This window comes from Triticum urartu, chromosome 5A, assembly GCF_056163025.1.
Source record: "Triticum urartu cultivar PI428250 chromosome 5A, HENAU_Tu73, whole genome shotgun sequence".
Lineage (NCBI taxonomy): Eukaryota > Viridiplantae > Streptophyta > Magnoliopsida > Poales > Poaceae > Triticum > Triticum urartu.
The window spans coordinates 642,966,420-642,988,477 of record NC_141877.1 but is presented as its reverse complement, the minus strand read 5'-3'; the positions used below and the strand labels follow the sequence as shown (position 1 = coordinate 642,988,477).

At 42.8% G+C, this 22,058-nt stretch overlaps 1 protein-coding gene across 1 annotated transcript; it reads right to left on the bottom strand.

Moving 5' to 3' along the window:
• Positions 1-878: 878 nt before the first annotated feature.
• Positions 879-1,881, bottom strand: LOC125506337 (protein SRC2-like). The gene has a single exon (XM_048671178.2). It carries the CDS (start codon positions 1,779-1,781, stop codon positions 969-971), a length of 813 nt encoding a protein of 270 aa, XP_048527135.1. The 5' UTR covers positions 1,782-1,881; the 3' UTR covers positions 879-968.
• Positions 1,882-22,058: the final 20,177 nt, after the last annotated feature.

Sequence of the window (22,058 nt, the reverse complement as noted above, 5' to 3'; positions counted from 1 at the left end):
TGCCGCAAAAGCCTGGACCCCACAACCGCCGCAAACCACCAGTCCCGCTTGCCGATGCTGAGCTCTGAGACAAAGCCCTCAAGAGGGGAAAACGACGCCAAGGCGCCGCCATTCTCCGATCATAAGATCAAGGGTTTCCCCTGGAAAGGCCGAGATGGCCGGATCCGTGCGTTACGGGTGTGGCAGCAAAGCAGCGATGCCTCCAGAAAGGTCAACGACAGCCACAACCGCCGCCATCGCTCGCCACGGCACAAAACCAAGACAGGGTCTTCATCCAAGCTCCCACACCACCTCGACCGCACATCATCCCGCACCGACACCGGCAAGCCCACCAACCACCACCACCGCACTAGCCCGTCGACGAAGGAGCTGCCGCCGTAGCCAACCGCACCTCGCGGAGAGCATCGACGACCAAACACAAGAGCCAGCTTCCAGATCCATGAAAGGCCACCAAGAGCTGAGCCACCGGACGCAGCGGACCGCCGTGCCCTGCTGAGCACCATGCCAACAATGAAAGGAGGTGCACCGCCCGAGACTGCAACCACCATGGCTGCCGCCCGCAGCCAAGCATGCATCAGATGCGCGCTCTCACGACCGTCGGAGAGCAGATCGACCATACCTGCACCTTGAAGCAGCACCTCCACGCCACCACGGGCCTCTGAGCCGCGCAGGCCCTCCGCGCGCCCTCGACGTGCGCCACACCAGATCCGCACGAGCTCCACCCGAGGCATCTTTGCGATGCCAGATCTGGGCAGCACAAGCACCCGTCCCTCACGGCCGAACCTCCGCCCGTGCCACGCCTGCGCTCCTCTCCCTGCAGCCGCCGGAACCCCCTGCCTTTCAAGTCGAAGTAATTAAGATACAAAAAGACTTGCACATTATGACGAGTTCACTTTGTTCACTCATTTTCGATTCACATTACAGATTTGCAAGGACATCCTCCTTATACGTAGTCCGAATTTCGAGAACTAAAAACTCATCCCATCATTGAACCCAGCGTCATAGGCGGCATCAGACTCCAAGTCACCGAGCATCATCCCGCCAACCACGCCACCGAGGAGCCCGAGGCCTAGGCCCATTCCCATCCCTCCCGCATGCCTTGCCGGTGCAGCCATAGTCGTTGCTGGCGCATACCCATACATTGTTGCCGGTGCTGGAGCAGTATTATACATGTACGGTGGTGGATATGGCTGTGGTGGATACACTGCGTTTGGTGCACCCGGTGGGTATGAAAATGTGGCATGCGGTGGTGGGTATGCGGTGACGGGCACCATGGGTTTGGGCATTGCCACCTCAGAGCCCCCAGAGTACTTGACATACTGCCCTTGTTTGTTATCTGTAGCGCTTGCGGAAGCAGCTTTGATGCCGGTGAACTTGTAGCTGAAGTAGAGAACGCCGTGGGCACGGCCAGACGAGGGTCGCCGCACTTGGTAGCTCATGGCCTTTGGGTCATTAGTGTTATTTGTGCCTGCCAAAAGATCATTAAGGGGCACAAATACTTCACCAACGTCATGGTGGCCGAAGAGGAGCGCCTCCGAGCGTACCAACACATGGAGGGCGAGCCCGCGAGTATCAACACATGCAGGGATCGGCAAATGGAGCATGGCATTCCATGTGGGATTTTGGCCATTGTTGTGGTCGACTTGGGTGCCATGGGTAGGCATCCAGGAGTTGGCCCCGGAGATGGAGGCAACGGCATAGACGCGCATGCGAGAGAAGAATGACACCTTCTTAAGATCGCTCGCCGAGATCAACGTCATCTCAAGGGTCTGGTATGACATGGCCGACGTCGCCGGGAATCGAGATGGTTGAGGGATGTAGGGCTAGGAGGAGGAGGAGGAGGGACTTTTTCTGAAAGTGGCCCCTCAACTTGGAACATTGGCGTGATGTGACTACTTAAAAGGGGAGTGGCTATGTGTGGATTTGTCATTGAAATCGAAACTAAGAATAGATTAGATAATTGGTGGCTTGAGACTCTTTTAGAAGTGTCTTTTTGTGTGGCCTAGCGTTGGTCTCGCACCTCAGGCCCTTCCCGTGCTCCACTTTGTACAGATGCTAAGGCTACCATGTAGACAAAAAAGTTGATGTGGTAAGGTAATTAAGAGGAGTGAGATGAATGTGATGACCCCAGAAAGAAATAATGCCTAAGCACATGAACCTAGGCAAAACAATTAAATGAAAGAAACTCACCAATGCATAAATGAATTTAGTTGCTAAATCATTAAATGAAGGAGCTTAGCTACAACAAGTTAAGCACCTATGCATTGGGGGCTTTAGTTGCTCAAGTTTTTAATGTGCTTAGCACCTCATCTGAGCACCCGTCCATTGGAAGAGGTCTCAAAATGCCGCATTATTGAGTTTGTTTCTTTGTTTCCGATTCATGACTAAATTAATGCAACCGCTCTTACTCCGCATTAACTTGAAAACCACTTTAATCAACATTAATGCAACATCCAGGAATGTAGTATCACTTTGAGAATACATAGAGCAATTTTTATTGCAATTCCCATACACCCCATGCTCATCTTTTTTTTCCTTTTTATGGGTTCTACAAATATAAATTAATTTTTTTGAGCCATGCAAGAGAGCTGCATGTGAATATAATAGAAGAGGAAGAAGAGCGAGAGCAGCGGTTGGAGCCAGGCTCATATGCTCTCGCATGTGAACAATAAAATCGGTAAAAAGAATAGCAAAAATGTTAGAAAAACTGAACTGTCGCAATGTGCACGCAAAATTTGGAGATGTTTGGAAATTCAAAGAGGTCGTGGCAAAAGTAACAAAATTTGGGCCTATAAGAATCTTTGAAAACCCACAATGTTCGGAGCTGATTTTTTTGTGTACGGCTCCTCGAATGTCATTAACCCTGAATTTTTTCGCACTTGAGCATCTTCTATGCGAAAATAATGATAAATATATTTTTTGTATTTTTACTATTTTTTAAAATTACTATTCACCGGGTGGAGATGTGCCCAAGCTCAGGTTTGAATTATCGAAGAAGAGCTACAAAGTCCTCAAGATATAGTATACAACTTAATATAAATTAGAAGCCTAGCACAGAACATGCTCACAAACCACTAAACAAGGACCCTAATCAAAAAGGGGCACGAGGCATTTAGCCCCAGCTCTATACCAGATATGAGCATCATTTTTTTGTCGACCAAGTGATTCAAATGGACGAACTTTTCTTCAGAGGCTCTGTTGTTGCACTCTTTCCAGATAGACCAAGCGACCAAAATGACAATGTTGTTCAATTTCTTTTGTTGTCCATGAGGGTTTCTGTTTCTATCATTACCCCACCAACCCTCAAAAGCACTGCCAATAGCAGGTGAAACCGTCGCGAGGCCAACCCAAGTAAGGACCCTATTACATGTAAAACTAGAACAACACAGCCCACCAGAAGACGATTCGCGCCCTGTGGCAAGGAAACGCAAAGCACACACTTCCCATTACGTGGGAGGTTTCTCCAGATAAGCCGGTCAACAGTCCAAATCCCTTTCCGGACAGCAAGCCAGGTGAACATGTATTTTGCAACAGAGAGGAGTCCAGGTCTTCCATATCGCGTTAGCCCGGACAAATAGTTGGATTCCTTGGAACGAGATTTGTACGCCAAACTGGAAGAGAAACGAACATAAAAATTCAAAACGCAAGTCCATCTATCTGTTGGCTTGCAAATTTTCAAAAGAATATGACCATTTGTTAGTAAAGACAAAACGCCAATATGTGAATGAATACTATAAGTTACATAGCCACAAATTATCTTTTGACAGGTCACAAATGATAAAAAATTTAAGAGGCCCTATTATGTAACTTACGTATCACTCCTATATGCATATTCAACAAACCTGACCCTAGAAAATTTCTTAGGAGTCTCCCTTCTTTTTATATAGGAACTTAGGAGGCTCCTTGAACAATACGCCATAACAAACGATAGATCTATTTCATATACACTTTTTAAAAATGGATATACAACTTTTTGTCCCTTCATACATTCCTCTCATAAATTATATTCTATACACACTAAAAACCCTAACCTAAAATTATGAAGGGACTCGTTCAGTTGAGCCTCAAATAATCGGTAATAAATAATGCTAGATGTTTTTACACGAACCAGCTAGAGTTCTTCTTTTACATACTAGATGATACCTTGCAGATTGTTGCGGGGATGTTTTACAATATATTTTAATGAGATTTGACTGTGTGGAACATAAATACTTGAGTAATAAAATGAGAACTAAAATTCAAAATACATATTATTTATTGTATTTGATTTGTTGTATAGTTGTAAAATATTTATTAATATAAATATCATAATAGAATGCGAGTTCTCGTGCATGTTTGTATGCCGAGGTGGTTTTTCTATGCATGGTTGTGTGTTGTGGTGTGTTATTTCTCGTGCATGTTTGTATGTTGAGGTGGTTTTTTCTATATATTGGATGTATGCTGTGGTGGGTCATTTCCCATGCATGTTGCACATTGTGGTGTCATGTTTGCGTGTTGAGAGGGTTACCTATTTAGATATAGAAGATAAAACATGGCAGAAGTTAAAGGTTATACATATGTGGCCAAGCCAAATGAAAAGGAAAAAAATGTATTATACATATCCTATTCCACTCTAATACATGGTGAGCCCTCTAAGAAAAAGTGCCAACTGCGTCCAACAAGGAAACTTAGTCAGAGGCCAAGTAGCGGAATCAGTGGTCATGAGCCGAAAATGATAAAGCTAGGGTGGCCCAAATATAGCGGCTACATAGCGACACATGGAAATGAAAACAGCGATGCTGGGAGCAAAATTGGAACAATTCTAAAAATAGCAAAATAGCAACAAAAAAAAGCACCGAACACGTTGAGAATAAGAATACAACGCCATCTACCGTCGTTGTGATGATGAACGAAGATATTAAGTTGCGAAAGGAAGTGCTCATCGCGTCACCGTGTATGATGGGCCAACCCATGGTTACATATCCTAGTCTACTCGTATTAATACGTGGCCAAACCAGAGTCTTCCTTTTTAGCATTATATTGACGCACAACAAAAGGAAAAAAAGGGAAGAACTAAGACACAATAGGTGAGATGTCCTAGGTGATTATTGCGTCCGATATTGAACCGTGAGGTTCGCAATTTGAGTCGCACACACACCAATTTTTTGAAGGTTGCAAAAAAGGAAAAATGGGCCGAGCACAGGTCGGAGTGGGGTGTGTGTGCCGGTTTGCACAAAACCCTATAACAGGCGCTAAAGGCGCCGAATGGGATTTGTCATGTACTAAGCGCTGACAGTTTGACGCATTGTGTGTCACCTAGAAAACACGATACGACGGATAATCCTATTTGATGCCTTTCGCACAGATTATAACCTATTGTGCAAACCGGCACACACCCCGACTCCGATTTGGGCTCGGCCCATTTTTCTTTTTTCTTTTCTAGTTTTGCAACCTTCAAAAAATTTCAACACCAAACGCAATAACCACCTAGGACACCTCACCTGTTGTGTCGTAGTTCTTCTTCTTTTTCCTTGTGTTGTGCGTCAAATGCAATGCTAAAAAAAGACTCTGATTTTCCTTTTCTTTTGGTTTTGGTCGCTTTTTTCTTTGGTTTTACTCAGTTTTTCTTTTATTTTTAATTTTATTCATTTTTCTTTTCTTCTATTTTTCCTGATTTTTCAAATGTGTGAATTTTTTAAAATATGAAACCTTTTTCAAATTCGTGAATTTTTTTCAAGTTTGTGAATCCTTTTCAACTTCATGATTTTTTTCTAGTTATGTGAACTCTCTATTGATTTTTTTAAAATTTTATTAAGTTTCTTTCAACCCGTGAATTTATCCAGTTTTTTCTTCAAAAAAAAATTAAAATCCATGAACTTTATCCCACTGCGAATGAACTTTTTTCAAATGCAAGAACCTTTTTTCCAAAATCGATGAATTTTTTTCCAAAATTGATGAATTTTTTCCTTTGGTTATTTTTTTTTCGAAATTTACGAACTTTTTTTCAAAGTGATGCACTTTTTTCGGAATTGGTGAACTTATTTTCAAAATTGATCAAATTTTTTCAAAGTGGTTGAACTTTTTTTAAATTGACGAACTTGTTTCCAAAAAATTATGAACTTTTCGAATTCTATGAACTTTATCAATTTTTTCGATTTTTTTCCATACTCTGCTGTTTATGAACTTTTTTTTGAATATATGCGTTTTTTCAAATGTTTTCTCTTTTTTGGAATTTGTTTTTTGTTTTTTTAATAGTCGACGGCTGACAAATCAATTGGTCAACTGTCGATCGGTCAAACGTTGATCGAGCGAACTAGAACGGCAAAATGAAGCAACCGCTTCGCCGTGTATGATGGGCCGGCCTATGGTTGCGGACACGGGCGCCGAGCTGTGGGCGCTGGACATGGGGAGCTGTGGCCGCTGGAAAGGCTACCTGCTGCTGAAGGCGCCCAATAGGAGGTCCCAGACAAGCAACCGAGCGACTAAGTGCACTGCCCATTCCAGCGGTAAACGGATGGGTCTCGTTCCAGTTTTGAGAACCATCTATCAAGTTCCTTAACCAGTATTTTTTTTCTTTTTTCTTTTTCCATTTTTTATTTCTATTCTTTTTCTTTCTTATAAATTCATAAATTTCAAAAGGATGTTCAAAATCTATATCTATATCTATATCTATATCTATACCTACTATTAAAGGGAATAGGTATTCTTGATTTGGTTTAGTCCTCTTCGTTTGGTTTACACACGCTAAGCGATCTGGGCCAGGTACTTGTATGTTGATGGGCCTTTTATGGGCTTTCATAGAGACCGCGAAAAACAATTGGATCAAAATAAATCAACACTGTGGGAATTAGACACAGGACCTCCTGTCTAGCTCTTCGATATAACAACCAACGATATATGCGTTTTTCACATTTACTAATCCCAACTCACTCTAAATAAACGAGTGGTAGTCATCATGTTTAGAGCAAGCTAATTAAGCGAATGAGCTAATAAAGGAAGGATTGTGGACTTAAATAAAATATTTAAACGAATATGGCTAATTAAAGAAAGGATTATGGGTAAACCAGTGGAATAACTAAGAGAACTATTGTGATCTTAATAAATTCTAAGGTAGGATAATTAAAAGGAAGAATATGTAGGCTTCAATGTGTTGGGCTAATAAATTAGAAAAGGAAGGATTTGATTCCCAACTAAAACGGACGAGGATGTCATGGTAATTAATGAAAGGATTATAATTAAATGCCATTAAAAAGGATTATATTAAATGAAATCCGTGGGAGATTATGCCCGGCAACGAAAAGATGAACATGGCTAAATTTCAACGTGTTTTTTTATGTTTATTTTGTAGAAGGATGCTGTGTTGTGAGATTATGCCCGGCAGCATGTTCTTCATATTGAATCCGGTGTTGTGAGACATTATCTTTGCACAAAACATTTTTTTCCCGTTGCAACGCACAGACATATGTGCTAGTATTCAAAAAAGACAACGCTAACGCCCACACGTGTGTTGGGAGACAAACCCGCCCACACGGCCTATAACACACAGACTGCGACATGTCACTGCATGCATGCATGTGGGAGTCTTTTTGGATTTTCAGTTTTTAAAATGTTTTATCTCTTAAATGAAAAACCCAATTGAAGATCCGTTTTCACCATTAAATCCCTTGCAACGAGATCTTCAAAACTAGATCTCATATCAATATATTTCGATGATTTTTTGGGGTTAAAAGTTGCCATGTCTATTGCATATGAATTTCCATGATATTACTGAATTTGCTATGATTTGTTTCAGCTATTTTCTTCTACATTTAAAAGTAATTTTGAAATATTATAAAATGGGGAATTAAGAAACTAGACTTGTCATGAACCATAAACTAAAAATGCCATGATACATGCACTTAAAATTGCCATGGTTCATACAAAAAAAAATCATGGTCAAAGTACTGGAATTGACATCATAAAAAAACTAAAATTGCCATGCTCCACAAACTAAAATTGCCACATCGCAATTTTAGTTTAAGCATTATGGCAACTACAGTGTAAACATCATGCCAACGTTTGGGCAAAAAAATTTGTCGAAACATATCAACATGGCTTCTAGTTTTGAAGATCTCGTCGAGACAGATTTAATGGTGAAAATGAATTTTTAATTCGAATTTTTAATTAGAAGATAAAACATTTTAAAGCCGAAACCAAAAAGATTCCTACTGATGTCATCTGTTCATACGTGGCAAAATGAATGGTGATAGAGGCATGTGGGCGATGTGCGTATGACCCTGGGTGACGGGGAAATACGCGCCACCTATACCAATATATGCATCAGCAAACATTCTTTTTGTTTCTTTCACAATTTGTTTCTTTTGAATGCCTTTTCATCTATTTTCTGATTTTCCATCAGTTCCTGTTAAAATTGTTTCCAATTTCAAAAAATTCTGGAATCTAAAACTTGTTCTCAAATTTGTAAAGACATCATGGGATTAAACAATAATCACAAGATTGAAAAAATTTCATGAATTTGAAAATTGGTCCAAAAATTCAAAAAAAATCATGAATTCGAGAAAATGTTTGTGAAATTGAGTTTTTTTATTGAATTCAAAAATGTTCACAAATTTAAAAATATTTTTGTGAATTCAAAAGATATCCATGACATTGTTCATGAAATTGTAAAAATACCGATGAAATCAAAGAATGTTCGTAAAATATGAAATAAAATTTGTGAATTTGAAATATTATTATTTTTAAAAGTTTAATACGAAAACAAGAAAGATCAAAAGAAAATATATAAGCGGTACTTCGCTATCCACAGACCTACGTGTGAAATAGAACCGAACCAACTCCCCCCCCTAAACATTTGGGTGTACAGCCCGAACACCATCCGAACAAACATATTCACCCAATCGGACCCCCATACCCCGCGCATATGTCTGGGTTGTCCAGCAACCCTCATACCCCTAGCCCACATGTGGGGCGGATTTGGGGCCGTCCAGCCGCGTCCGCCGCGTCGAATCTGATATCCCCGACACAGTTCAAATCCCTCCAAATTGACAAATTGTACCAAATCAACCGCCCTCTCTCCCACGACCGTCCTTCCTTTCCTCAGTCTGTGCCCTCCTCCGCTCTTGCCCCACTGCGCGCCACCGACGTCCTACTCCGTCCTAGCCATCGCCGCACGCTCCATTGTCCGCCTATGCCATGGAGGATGGGTTTGCAGAGACCTAGGTCCCTAACATCACAAGTAAGGTGGGGACCATCAATCAGAGGGAGCAGTGTGCCTGATAGCGCATCTACGAGAAGGCAGAGGATTCCTCCTCCGTGGTGGCATCCTCTTCCTCTGTGGAGTCATCCCAGATGTGCTAGATGACTTCGCCATGGGCGTGCATCCTAGATGACTTCACACAGGAAGAGGATGCCACCCCGAACATGGAGTAAGACTCGCCGCATCTCCAACGGTCACGGGCAATGCCCGGCATCTGCAACACCAGACATGCCACAATCTGTTTGACGAAATTACGAACCCAAATTTCAAGGTTTTTTTCTTTTCCATATGCATTTTTAATTAATTTTAGGATGATAGTTTATTGTGTTGCATCATTAGGACGTATTAACCATGGATGATCAAGATCTTCCATCCTATGAAATGGGTTATGACAATTTCCATTTGTTCAAAGTTGGGCAATCACCCCATACTAAAAAAGGAAGGCTCCAAAGGCAAGAGGTCCATCATTCTGAGCCCATGAAATTGCTTGGTTGTGTAATAATCTTTTTTCATGAGAAAACTTCCGCTCTATTCATCTTCAATCATGGCAGTACAACGAACACCAGAAATAATAAATATTACATCCAGATCCGTAGACCACCTAGTAACAACTACAAGCAATGAAGCAAGCCGAAGGCGCGCCGCCGTCATCGTCCCTCCCTCGCTGTAATCGGGCACAACTTGTTGTTGTAGATAGTCGGGAAGTCATCGTGCTAAGGCCCTATAGGACCAACACACCAGGACAGTAACTGCTGCCGATGAAAAATAACATGATCGAATGGATCCAACTTGAAGACACGTGAACATAGACGAACAACAACCAGATTCGAGCAAATCCACCGAGGATAGATCCGCCGGAGACACACCTCCACACTGAAGGAAATATGCCCTAGAGGCAATAATAAAGTTATTATTTATTTCCTTATTTCATGATAAATGTTTATTATTCATGCTAGAATTGTATTAACTAGAAACTTGATACATGTGTGAATACATAGACAAACATAGTGTCACTAGTATGCCTCTACTTGACTAGCTCGTTGAATCAAAGATGGTTATGTTTCCTGGCCATAGACATGAGTTTTCATTTGATTACGGGATCACATCTTTAGGAGAATGATGTGATTGACTTGACCCATTCCGTTAGCTTAGCACTTGATCGTTTAGTATGTTGCTATTGCTTTCTTCATGACTTATACATGTTCCTATGACTATGAGATTATGCAACTCCTGTTTACCGGAGGAACACTTTGTGTGCTACCAAACGTCACAACATAACCGGGTGATTATAAAGATGCTCTACAGGTGTCTCCGAAGGTACTTGTTGGGTTGGCGTATTTCGAGATTAGGATTTGTCACTTCGATTGCCGGAGAGGTATCTCTGGGCCCACTCGGTAATGCACATCACTGTAAGCCTTGCAAGCATTGTAACTAATGAGTTAGTTGCAAGATGATGTATTACAGAACGAGTAAAGAGACTTGCCGGTAACGAGATTGAACTAGGTATTGAGATACCGACGGTCGAATCTCGGGCAAGTAACATACCGATGACAAAGGGAACAACGTATGTTGTTATGCGATTTGACCGTTCGTAGAATATGTAGGAGCCAATATGAGCATCTAGTTTCCGCTATTGGTTATTGACCGGAGACGTGTCTCGGTCATGTCTACATTGTTCTCGAACCCATAGGGTCCGCATGCTTAAAGTTTCGGTGACGATTGTATTATGAGTTTTTGTGTTTTGATGTACCGAAAGTTGTTCAGAGTCCCGGATGTGATCACGGACATGACGAGGAGTCTCGAAATGGTCGAGACGTAAAGATCGATATATTGGGCGACTATGTTCGGACACCGGAATGGTTTCGGTGAGTGTCGGACATATACCGGAGTACCGGGGGGTTACCGGAACCCCCGAGGAGTTTAATGGGCCAAGATGGGCCTTAGTGGAGAAGAGGAGGGGCGGCTAGGGATGGCCGCGCGCCTCCTCCCCCACTAGTATGAATTGGACATGGAGGGGGGGGGGGCGGCGCCCCCTTTCCTTCCTCCTCTCTCCTCCCCTTCCTTTCCCCCTCCCACTCCAACTAGGAAAAGAGGGAGTCCTACTCTCGGTGGGAGTAGGACTCCTCCCTGGCGCGCCCTCCCCTGGTCGGCCGCCTCCTCCCCCTTGGTCCTTTATATACGGGGGCAGGGGGCACCTCTAGACAGAACAATCGATCTCTTGATCTCTTAGCCGTGTGCGGTGCCCCCTCCACCATATTCCACCTCGATCATATCGTAGTGGTGCTTAGGCGAAGCCCTGCGTTGGTAGCATCATCATCACCGTCACCACGCCGTCGTGCTGACGGAACTCTCCCATGAAGCTCTGCTGGATCGGAGTTCGCGGGACATCATCGAGCTGAACGTGTGCTGAACTCGGAGGTGCCGTACGTTCGGTACTTGGATCGGTCGGATCGTGAAGACGTATGACTAGATCAACCGCGTTGTGCTAACGCTTACGCTTTCGGTCTATGAGGGTACGTGGACAACACTCTCCCCTCTCGTTGCTATGCATCACCATGATCCTGCGTGTGCATAGGAATTTTTTGAAATTACTACGTTCCCCAACACACACGCCTACCAACGATGCTAGATTCACCACATGAACGAGGGCTAGGCAGGGAGACCTTTATTCCATCTTTAGGGAGTCGTCGTCTCGTCTTGTCTTCCTGAGAAGGACACAAACCCTAACAAAATGCGATGTTGTGAAACTGAGAAAAACGGCTCTAAGTATTGAGAAAATAATAATTAAGTCTGGTACCATTAGTGCAAGTAATATGTGGAGCGGCACCCTATTTGTACCATCTCTAACTAGGGCGATCGATTCATTCGTTAATCACCAATGTATGAATTGTTAAACTTGATTTTGGCTTGTGTGAAATTGTTGAATCATGTTTTACTTTGATTTGTGTTAAATTGCCGGACTAGGCTTTTGTATGCTATACATGTTTGCATAAAGATGAAAGTTTAAATATGAGAGGCATGGGCGGATTCAGGCCCCAAGTAGAAGGGGCGGCGGCCTGGGGTGTGAGGCCCATCTCCTTTGTATATTTTAGCACTTCAACGAAGTTGCCTGGGCCTTGGCCTAGTTCTCCTGGGGCCTGACCCATTCCTGGGTCCGCCATTGATGAGAGGTGCGGTTACCTGGATGGACAAATGAAGGGCGGGCTAATGCTGTCCGCGGATGGACCCACGCGTGCCTGAATTTTTAGGAGGTCAGATTTGTCTGATTCTATTAGAGATGGTCTAACTAGCACTAGATCATAGAAAAACGATGAGCGAATTATCGTACCAGTAGGACGATAACTGTATCCAGCGACTATGCAAAGGCGACGCATCAATGTGTCTGACTGGGGTCCTAAAGCGGAAGTGGCGCCAACAACAAGATGCACAAGAAGGCTAATTTTTTTAAATAATACATTTTTTATTCATTTTCATAAATATTACACCATATATATTTTTTTAAAAAAATTAATACATCGTCAGCCTGCTGCTAGCCGATTGGGTCTAGTCACCCACCACCGGCCGACTTGACCTTGTCCGCCAATATCTGGCCCGTCGGCCACGTGTAGGCCGAGCGGTGGCTAGGCCACCTCATGCGGGGTGTAAGTGCATCTAGTGCCCCTTAGTGATTTTGGTGTATTGAAGACGTATAGGTTAAGGATCTAATGCGTTTATGAGTGTACACAGGTCTATAAGTCTATGAGGAGTTTGATATTTACTGAAAGTGCTAGTGATCGACTAGAGGGGGGGTGAATAGGCGATTTTTATGAAAGTCTTCAAAACATGGAAGTTTCGAAGACAAACGATAGAAATAAACCTATTACCATACAACGGAAGGTAGACTACACTAAGCAAACCATAGTCAAGTATTCAATGAAGTGAAAGCACAATGACTAATAGCAGCTAGGCAGTAAAGATCAGGTAGGAAGATATTGTGAAGCCAATCAGAACAAGCAGTCACTCAGTGAAGACAAAAGATAAAGCAATCATACAATGGGTTCACAAGGACCAACAATAAGCAAAGGGAAGGGAAGGATGAAACCAGTGACTCGTTAAAGACAATGATTTGTTGGACCAGTTCCAGTTGCTGTGACAACTGTACGTCTGGTTAGGGAGGCTGAGATTCAACTCAGAAGACCTCGTCTTCACCTTATTCCCCTTGAGCTAAGGACACCCAGTCCTCGCCCAATCACTCTGGTAAGTCTTCAAGGTAGACTTCCAAACCTTCACAGACTTCGTTCACCGGCGATCCACAATGATTCTTGGATGCTCAGAACGTGACGCCTAACCGGCTGGAGGATTCACAATCCTCAAGTGTAATAAGTCTTCAGATCACACAGACAGGAAGACTTAAGTGATGCCTAACACTCTTTGGCTCTGGGTGTTTAGGGCTTTATCCTCGCAAGGAATTCTCTCTCAAAGGCTTCGAGGTGGGTTGCTCTCAAACGACAAAAGCCGTATTCTAACTCTGAGCAGCCAACCGTTTATGGTTGTAGGGGGTGGGCTATTTATAGCCACTAGGCAACCCGACCTGATTTGTCTGAAATGACCCTGGGTCACTAAGGAACTGACACGTGTTCCAACGGTCAGATTTCAAACACACACAGCAACTTTACTTGGGCTACAAGCAAAGCTGACTTATCCAACTCTGGACAAGATTTGCTCTCATAGTCTTCACTCGAAGACATAGGATTTTGGTTAAGCATCACTTCAGTCATTCTGACTGGTTCTCTTGGACCCCACTTAACAGTACGGTGGTTCCTATGACTTAACAAAGAAGAAAAAGAACAACGAAAGAACTAAGTCTTCGCGCTCCATAGTCTTCACGCGATGTCTTCTCATGTCATAGTCTTCAATGTGAATGTCTTCACATACCACCTTTGACTTCAATGTCTTCATACATTTTTAGGGGTCATCTCTGGTAGGACAACCGAATCAATGAGGGACTTCTACCTGTGTTATCCTGCAATTCTCACAAACACATTAGTCCCTCAACTAGGTTTGTCGTCAATACTCCAAAACCAACTAGGGGTGGCAATAGATGCACTTACATTTACAGAGAAAGTCGACCCCTAAAAATGAAGTTCTTCGACTGAAGACTTTGGATTTCTGAAGACTTTCTGAAGACTTTGAAAGTGATGAAATTGGTGTGACCTTGAAGACTTGGTATTCATTCGAGGAACATAAAGCGTGAAGACTTTTGTTTTCGTAGTTTCATTTTTCTCTTTCTTGAGTCATAGGAAACACCGTACTGTTAAAGGGGGTCGAGGAAATACTAAGGAAAATTTTCCAAGTGATGCTCAACTCAAAATCCTACACCTACCAATCCCTTTAAGTGAAGCCATTGGAAATCTCATACAGTTCAATCAATTTCTTCAGTGATAGAGACGTAGTTCTTCTGGTCTCTGAGGAATTTGTTCTGGCTGAGGAGTTAGGAATTTGCCAGTGCGGATTGCCTACACAGTGAGGAACATGATAGCCCTGAGGAATTTGAGCCTCAAATTTCCGACCGTTGCTGTGCTGCGCGCCAGCTGTCCCAAAATATCTTATCCACCTAACGGTCATATCATTGAAGGGCATTTATGTCTTATCATGTCGGGCTGCTCCCTAGGCTATAAATAGCCGCCCCCTACAACCACTAGCTCGCTGGCTGCTCCGAGAGAAACTGACACTTGTCATTTGAGAGCAACCCATCCTCCAAGGACTTTGAGCGAAAATCATCGAGTGAGGAAAAACCCAAACCCAAACACCCACAAACCCAAAGTAATTGAGCATCACTAAAGAGATTGATCCTGCATGGATCCGACGCTTGTTACCTTTGAAGACTGTACTTCTTCCAGACGGTTAGGCGTCATGGTCTAGAGCATCAGAGAGGAATTGTGGATCACCGAGTGACCGAGTTTGTGAAGGTTCGGAAGTCACCTGAAGACTTACCACGAGTGATTGAACGAGGTTTGTATGACCTTAATTCAAGGAGAATACAGTGAGGACTGTGTGTCCGGGACTGTGTGTCCTCAGGTTTAAATACCTAGACGCTCCAACCAGATGTACAACTGAGACAACAGTTGGAACTGGTCTACCAAATCATTGTCTTCACCAAGCCAACTGGTTCTATTTCCTCATTACCGTGTTGTGTGCTTGTCATATCTGTGTTTGAAGACTTTGACTGAAGACTTTCTCCATTTCCTCAGTTCAATTTCTTTAGTCTTTTTGTCTTCATCCCGTGCTATCCTGTGATTACGCTTTCTGTACTCTGTGCTTGTCTTCATTTCATCATGATGACTATGCTTGTCTTTATTATGTTTACTTCCGAGTACTTATTCTGCTGGAAGTAGTTCTTCGCTAAGGAATTTCCTCACTAGCAAATTCCTCAATGAAGAATTCATAAAAATCGCCTATTCACCCCCCTCTAGTCGATATAACGCACTTTCAATTGGTATTAGAGCAAGGTACTCCCTTGTTCTGTGTGATTTTGGTTTAACCGCCTGGAGTTTTAGTTATGTCGATCGCAAGTATGATCAAGGTCTCTGTTGGGTGTCCTACCTTCGATGGGACGGACTACCCCTACTGGAAGAATAAGATGCGAATGCATCTTGAGGCAATTGATAACGATCTCTGGTATGTTGTGGAAAATGGTGTTCCCTCAGTCACACCTTCTCTGAATGCTGCTGATGTGAAGAGATTCAAGCAACTCGATTCTCAAGCGAAGAATATCATATGTGGCCATCTGAGCAAAGGACAGTATGGAAGAGTGAGTGCTTTGGAAACTGCTAAACTTATCTGGGATAGGCTGTCCAAAGTCAATGAAGGAGTCTCAACACAGTGTGACTCTCGAGTTGATGTTCTTCGCAATCTCTTCAACCGCTTCAAAAGAATCGACAATGAAAATGTTCAGCAAACCTTCGATCGCCTCACTGACATCTCAAATGAGCTTCAAGCACTTGGTGCCACTGACATCACCGACCATGAGGTGGTGAAGAAATTGCTGAGATCGATTGATTCCTCATTTGATACTCTGGCATTGATGATACAAGAACGTGCTGATTACAAGTCACTTGATCCCGCCGATATCCTCGAGAGGCTAAATACTCATGAGTTCCAGCTTGCTGAAAAGAGAGATCTCTATGGTTCGAGCTATGGCAGATCACGTGCACTGAAGGACAAGGCAGTATCTGAGTCCGAAGATGAAGACTCTGGTAGCAGCCTTGGTGACCCTGAAGAACTGAGCCATGAGCTAGCACTGCTTGTGAAGAAATTCCAGAAGTTCTCAAGACGTGGTCGCTTTGGAAGACCCTCAAGGAGCAATGATTCCTCATCCAGTGACTACAAGAAGAGGCTTTGTCAGAAATGCAAGAAACATGGACACTACATTCAAGATTGTCCTCAGTGGGAAAAGGAATCAAAGAATAAGAAATACAAGGATTACAGTTCTGATGATGCGAAGAAAAAGAAGAAATCCTCAAAATCTTCATCATCAAAATCCTCAAAGTCTTCATCTCACAAGAAGAGTAGTTCCAAGAAGGCTCGAGCATTCATTGGCAAGGAAATGGACTCCGAGGCTGAATCTGAAGAAAATGAGGAAGAGGAGGCATCTGAGGAGTCCGAGTCTGGTGTGGCGAGCCTAGCCCTCGCTACTGCTTTCGTCAGCAAGTCTATCTTCAACTCTGAAGAAAATGACCTCACCAACAAGGCTGATGAAGACAATGATGAATACGCTCCCACCTATTGCTTCATGGCAAAGGGTGCCAAGGTACTCAAATATACCTCTATGAATCTAATGAGAATTAATCTGATGAAAACCTCAAGCCCAGCTACTCTAAACTTGCTAAGATTGCTGTGAAACAACAAAGGGCTTTTGAAAAGGTTCAAAACATGCTAAACAAAAGTGATGATATGTTGGGTGAAGAAATGGATCGCACTAAAACCTTGACTGAAAATCTTCAGAGACTTTAGACTAGGTTTGACAACCTTCAAGGTCATCATAACACTCTCTTATCTGATCATGAGAAGCTTTCTTATGAATTTCTTCAAAGAAAGCAAGATATTGAGAAGCTAAGAGTGAGTTATGAAGATCTTCAGAAGGAGGGCGATTCATTACTTGCTCAGCAAATCAGCGCTGCTCAGGAAGAATTTGTTCCTCCATGTTTGAAATGCATTGAACGTGAATCTGCTAATTCTTCACCTAAATGTTCAAATGCTTCTAATGTTACAAATTCTTCACCTGCCTCTGCTATCACTAATTCCTCATCTGAGGATATTGCTAGTATCACTGACGATGCATGGCTGAAGGAATTGTACATGACAGGCATGTACAAAAGCCTCAAAGGGCATCAGACTCTTTGTGATGTGCTTAAAAAGCAGATCCTCAACAGGAACCCTAGGAAAGAGGGTATTGCCTTTGAGAGGAAACTCAATGCTGATGGAACATATTGGAAGCCTGAGCAATACCCCAAAACCTCATGGGTTGCTGCAAAGGGACCTCCAGTTGATCCATCTAATCTATCTGGCTTTACATGTGAATCTTCTCATTCTTCTGATGAGTCATTTGACTCCAACTATAAACTGTTCAAAAATCAGAATGGTGAAATATTTGCTAGATATGTTGGCACTAACTGCAGGAACGGTTCCCCTATGAAGAAAATCTGGGTTCCCAAAAGGTGCCTTGAAAGTCTTCAGGTGAATGTCCTCATGACACCACCTATGAAGAATAGGAACCCCGGATCAAATTCTTCATATGGACCAAATTCTTCATATGGATACAAGTCCTCATACGGACCAAATTCCTTATGTGCATCAAATTCCTCAAAAGGATCAAAGTCCTCATATGAACATCATCGTGCTAACAACTCTGTTTCGTAGGGAAGAGCCAAGGGCTATGAATATGAGCATTATTCCTCTAACCATTATGTTCATAAGTCCTCGAAGAATTTCTCTGCTTATTCATATGCTTACCCTAACTCCTCTTATGTTAAACGAAATGGATTAGCTTCTATGCCACCTTTCTCGTATGGAGCTCGCAGAGTGATGAACTCTTTGCCACCCCTTCAGATGTGGGTGGTGAAGAAAAAGAACTAATCTCTTCTGCAGGGTCAGGTCTCCAGACGTGCGCAAATGTCTGAAGAATTTGCTGAAGACCTGATAGTTGCCTGAAAGGACGCAGGCTAATCATGAAGAAATGAACTTTCATTTCTCACGTCCTCATACTGCTTTATCTATTCTATTACATGATGAAATTGATCTGATGAATTTGATGTCATATTCTTCACTGATGAAGTACATGAGTTCGTAAGTTGCACTAATACATCTGCAGGATGATCAAACCAAAGCCACTGAGTGGGTCCTTGATAGTGGATGTACAAATCACATGACTGGTGACAAGAATCTATTGATGGATGCTCCCTTATCACCATCGCATCTGAAGCATATCATCTTTGCCGACAAAGGCAAAAGTCAGGTATTGGGTCTAGGTAAGGTTGCGATCACAAAGGATCGACACATGGACAAAGTCATGCTTGTTGAGTCCTTAGGATACAACCTTATGTCTGTCTCAATGCTTTGTGATCTTGATATGGTTGTTGTCTTTAGCAAGTATCGTTGTGTTGTGGTTATGGAAGCTGACAATTCCAAAGTCTTCGAAGGCTTTAGGAGAGGAGACTTGTATATTGTTGATTTCTCTACAGGACCGCAACCAACCGTGTGCCTACTTGCAAAAGCTTCAGAAGGCTGGCTATGGCATCGACAACTTGGTCATGTAGGCATGAGGAATTTGCACACGCTTGCGAAGAAGAAGCATGTCATTGGCATTGAGAATGTCAAATTCCTCAAGGATCACTTATGCGGAACCTGTGAAGCTGGAAAAATGACCAAGGCCAAGCATCCAGCGAAGACTATCATGACCACTACTCGACCATTTGAATTGCTTCATATGGATCTCTTCGGTCCTAATCATTACTCAGCAGTCACTAATGATGCTTCTCTATATGGTCTTGTTATTGTTGATGATTACTCTCATTACACATGGGAACACATTGTTACTTACAAACATGAAGTGCAGGAATTCTTCAAGCGATTTTCCTCGAGGGCTTCAACCAACTTTGGTGTGAAGATCAAGCACATCAGAAGTGACAATGGAACTGAGTTCAAGAATTCTGGTCTCGATGACTATCTTGATGAACTTGGTATTACTCATGAGTTATCTGCTCCTTATACTCCTCAGCAAAATGGCGTCGTGGAGCGCAAGAATAGAACTCTTGTTGAGATGGCTCGCACTATGCTTGATGAGTACAAGACGCCTCGTCACTTCTGGATTGAGGCAATTTATACTGCGTGCCACATCATCAACAGGGTATATCTTCACAAATTCTTCAAGAAGACTGCCTATGAACTCCTCACTGACAAGAAACCCAATGTGAGTTATTTCAAAGTCTTCGGTGCTAAATGCTGGATTAGAGATCCTCATCACAATGCTAAATTTGCACCGAAAGCACATGAAGGTTTCATGCTTGGTTATGGAAAGGACTCGCACACCTACAAAGTCTTCAACAACGTTCTTCACAAGGTTGTTGAAACTGTAGATGTGCGGTTCGATGAAACTAACGGCTCGCAAAGAGAGCACCTACCTTTTGTGATAGATGAACTAGCACCTGAAGATTCTATCAAGCTCAAGGCTACTGAGGATGTCATTCCTACCGAAGAATCTGCTGAAGAATTCATTCCAGATCATGAAGAACGTCGAGCTGATGCACCTGAGGAAAATGCTGAAGAAAATGGTGCTGAAGAAAATGCTGATCAAATTCCTCAACGACAACCAACTCATCCTCGCGTTGCAAAAGAAGTGCAAGTCAAAAAGGTCATTGATGACATCAAAGCACCAGGTCCTCTGACACGCTCAAAAGCTTCACATTTGTCTAACTTTTGTGGGCACTATGCCTTTGTCTCTATCACACAGCCCACTAAGGTAGATGAAACATTTCTGGAGCCTGAATGGATTCAGGCCATGCAAGAAGAATTACATCAATTCGAACTCAACAACGTATGGGAACTGGTCAAACGTCCAGATCCTCGCAAGCATAATATCATTGGCACAAAGTGGATCTACCGCAACAAGCAAGATGAAAATGGCCTTGTGGTGAGGAATAAGGCACAGCTTGTAGCTCAAGGCTACACACAGGTTGAAGGAATTGATTTCGATGAAAATTTTGCACCTGTTGCTAGACTTGAGGCTATTCGCATATTACTTGCTTATGCTAACCATCATGATATCACTTTATATCAAATGGATGTGAAAAGTGCATTCCTCAATGGTAAGCTTGAGGAAGAAGTATATGTTGCTCAACCCCCAGGTTTTGAAGATCCTAAGCATCCTGACAAAAGTCTTCAGACTAAACAAGGCCCTCTATGGCCTCAAGCAGGCCCCTCGGGCGTGGTATGATACTTTGAAGGAATTCCTCATGAAGAAAGGCTTCAAACCTGGTTCACTCGACCCTACTCTTTTCACTAAATCTTATGATGATGAACTGTTTGTGTGCCAAATATATGTTGATGATATTATCTTTGGATGTACTGACCAACGTTATCGTGATGAGTTTGCCTACATGATGAGTGAAGAATATCAAATGTCTATGATGGGATAGTTAGAATTCTTTTTAGGTCTTCAAATTCGTCAACAGCGCAACGACATATTCATATCTCAGGAGAAATACCTCAAGGATGTACTAAGGAAATTCGGCATGCAAGATTGCAAAGGAGTCAAAATTCCTATGCCCACAAATGGCCATCTATGCACTGATGAAACTGGTATTGACTTTGATCATAAGGTATACCGCTCCATGATTGGTTCTTTATTGTACTTATGTGCATCTAGGACAGATATGATGCTTAGTGTTTGCATGTGTGCCCGATTTCAAGCTACACCGAAGGAATCACACCATAAGGCTATGAAGCATATTCTTCGATATCTAGCTCACACACCAACACTAGGATTATGGTACCCCAAGGGCTCGGCTTTTGATCTCATTGGATATTCTGACTCTGACTATGCTGGTGATCGTGTGGACCGCAAGTCAACATCTGGTACATGTCATTTCCTCGGACGATCTTTGGTCTGTTGGTCCTCGAAGAAACAGAACTGCGTATCACTGTCTACTGCTGAAGCTGAGTACATTGCTGCTGGTTCTTGCTGTGCACAACTGCTACAGATGAAGCAAACTCTCAAGGACTATGGCGTCAACGTGAAGAATATGCCTCTCCTCTGTGACAATGAGAGTGCCATCAAGATTGCTCACAACCCAGTTCAGCACTCGAAGACAAAGCACATTCAGATTCGTCATCATTTTCTTCGTGATCATGTGTTGAAGGGCGACATTTCTATTGAGCATGTGAAGACTGAAGAACAGCTAGCCGATATCTTCACAAAGCCCTTGGATGAGAAGAGATTTAGCAAGTTGCGGTGTGAGCTAAATATCTTAGAGTCTTCGAATGTTCTTTGAAAAGGACACTCATCCTAACACTTATGCAAAATTGATGACTTAGATGTGCAACACATGAAGAAATGTTTTTCTTCAATCAATGAAGAATAACACTCTAAGTGTGAAGAAATTAACGAAGAATTTGATTCTCAGAACCCTACGACAATTGTACGCGGTGTCTGAAATCATCATTCTTATACGGTGGGTCACGCCACCACCAAAGTAGAAAATCTTCAATTTTCCCCAGTTTTGAAATTCTTCAGTTTTTCAAATTCTTCAACTTTGCAAAATCTTCACTGTTTCCGTCGTTTTTCTTC

Coding starts and splice junctions, on each gene's coding strand:
- LOC125506337 (XM_048671178.2), bottom strand. CDS start 1,781: ATGTCATACCAGACCCTTGAGATGACGTTGATCTCGGCGAGCGATCTT.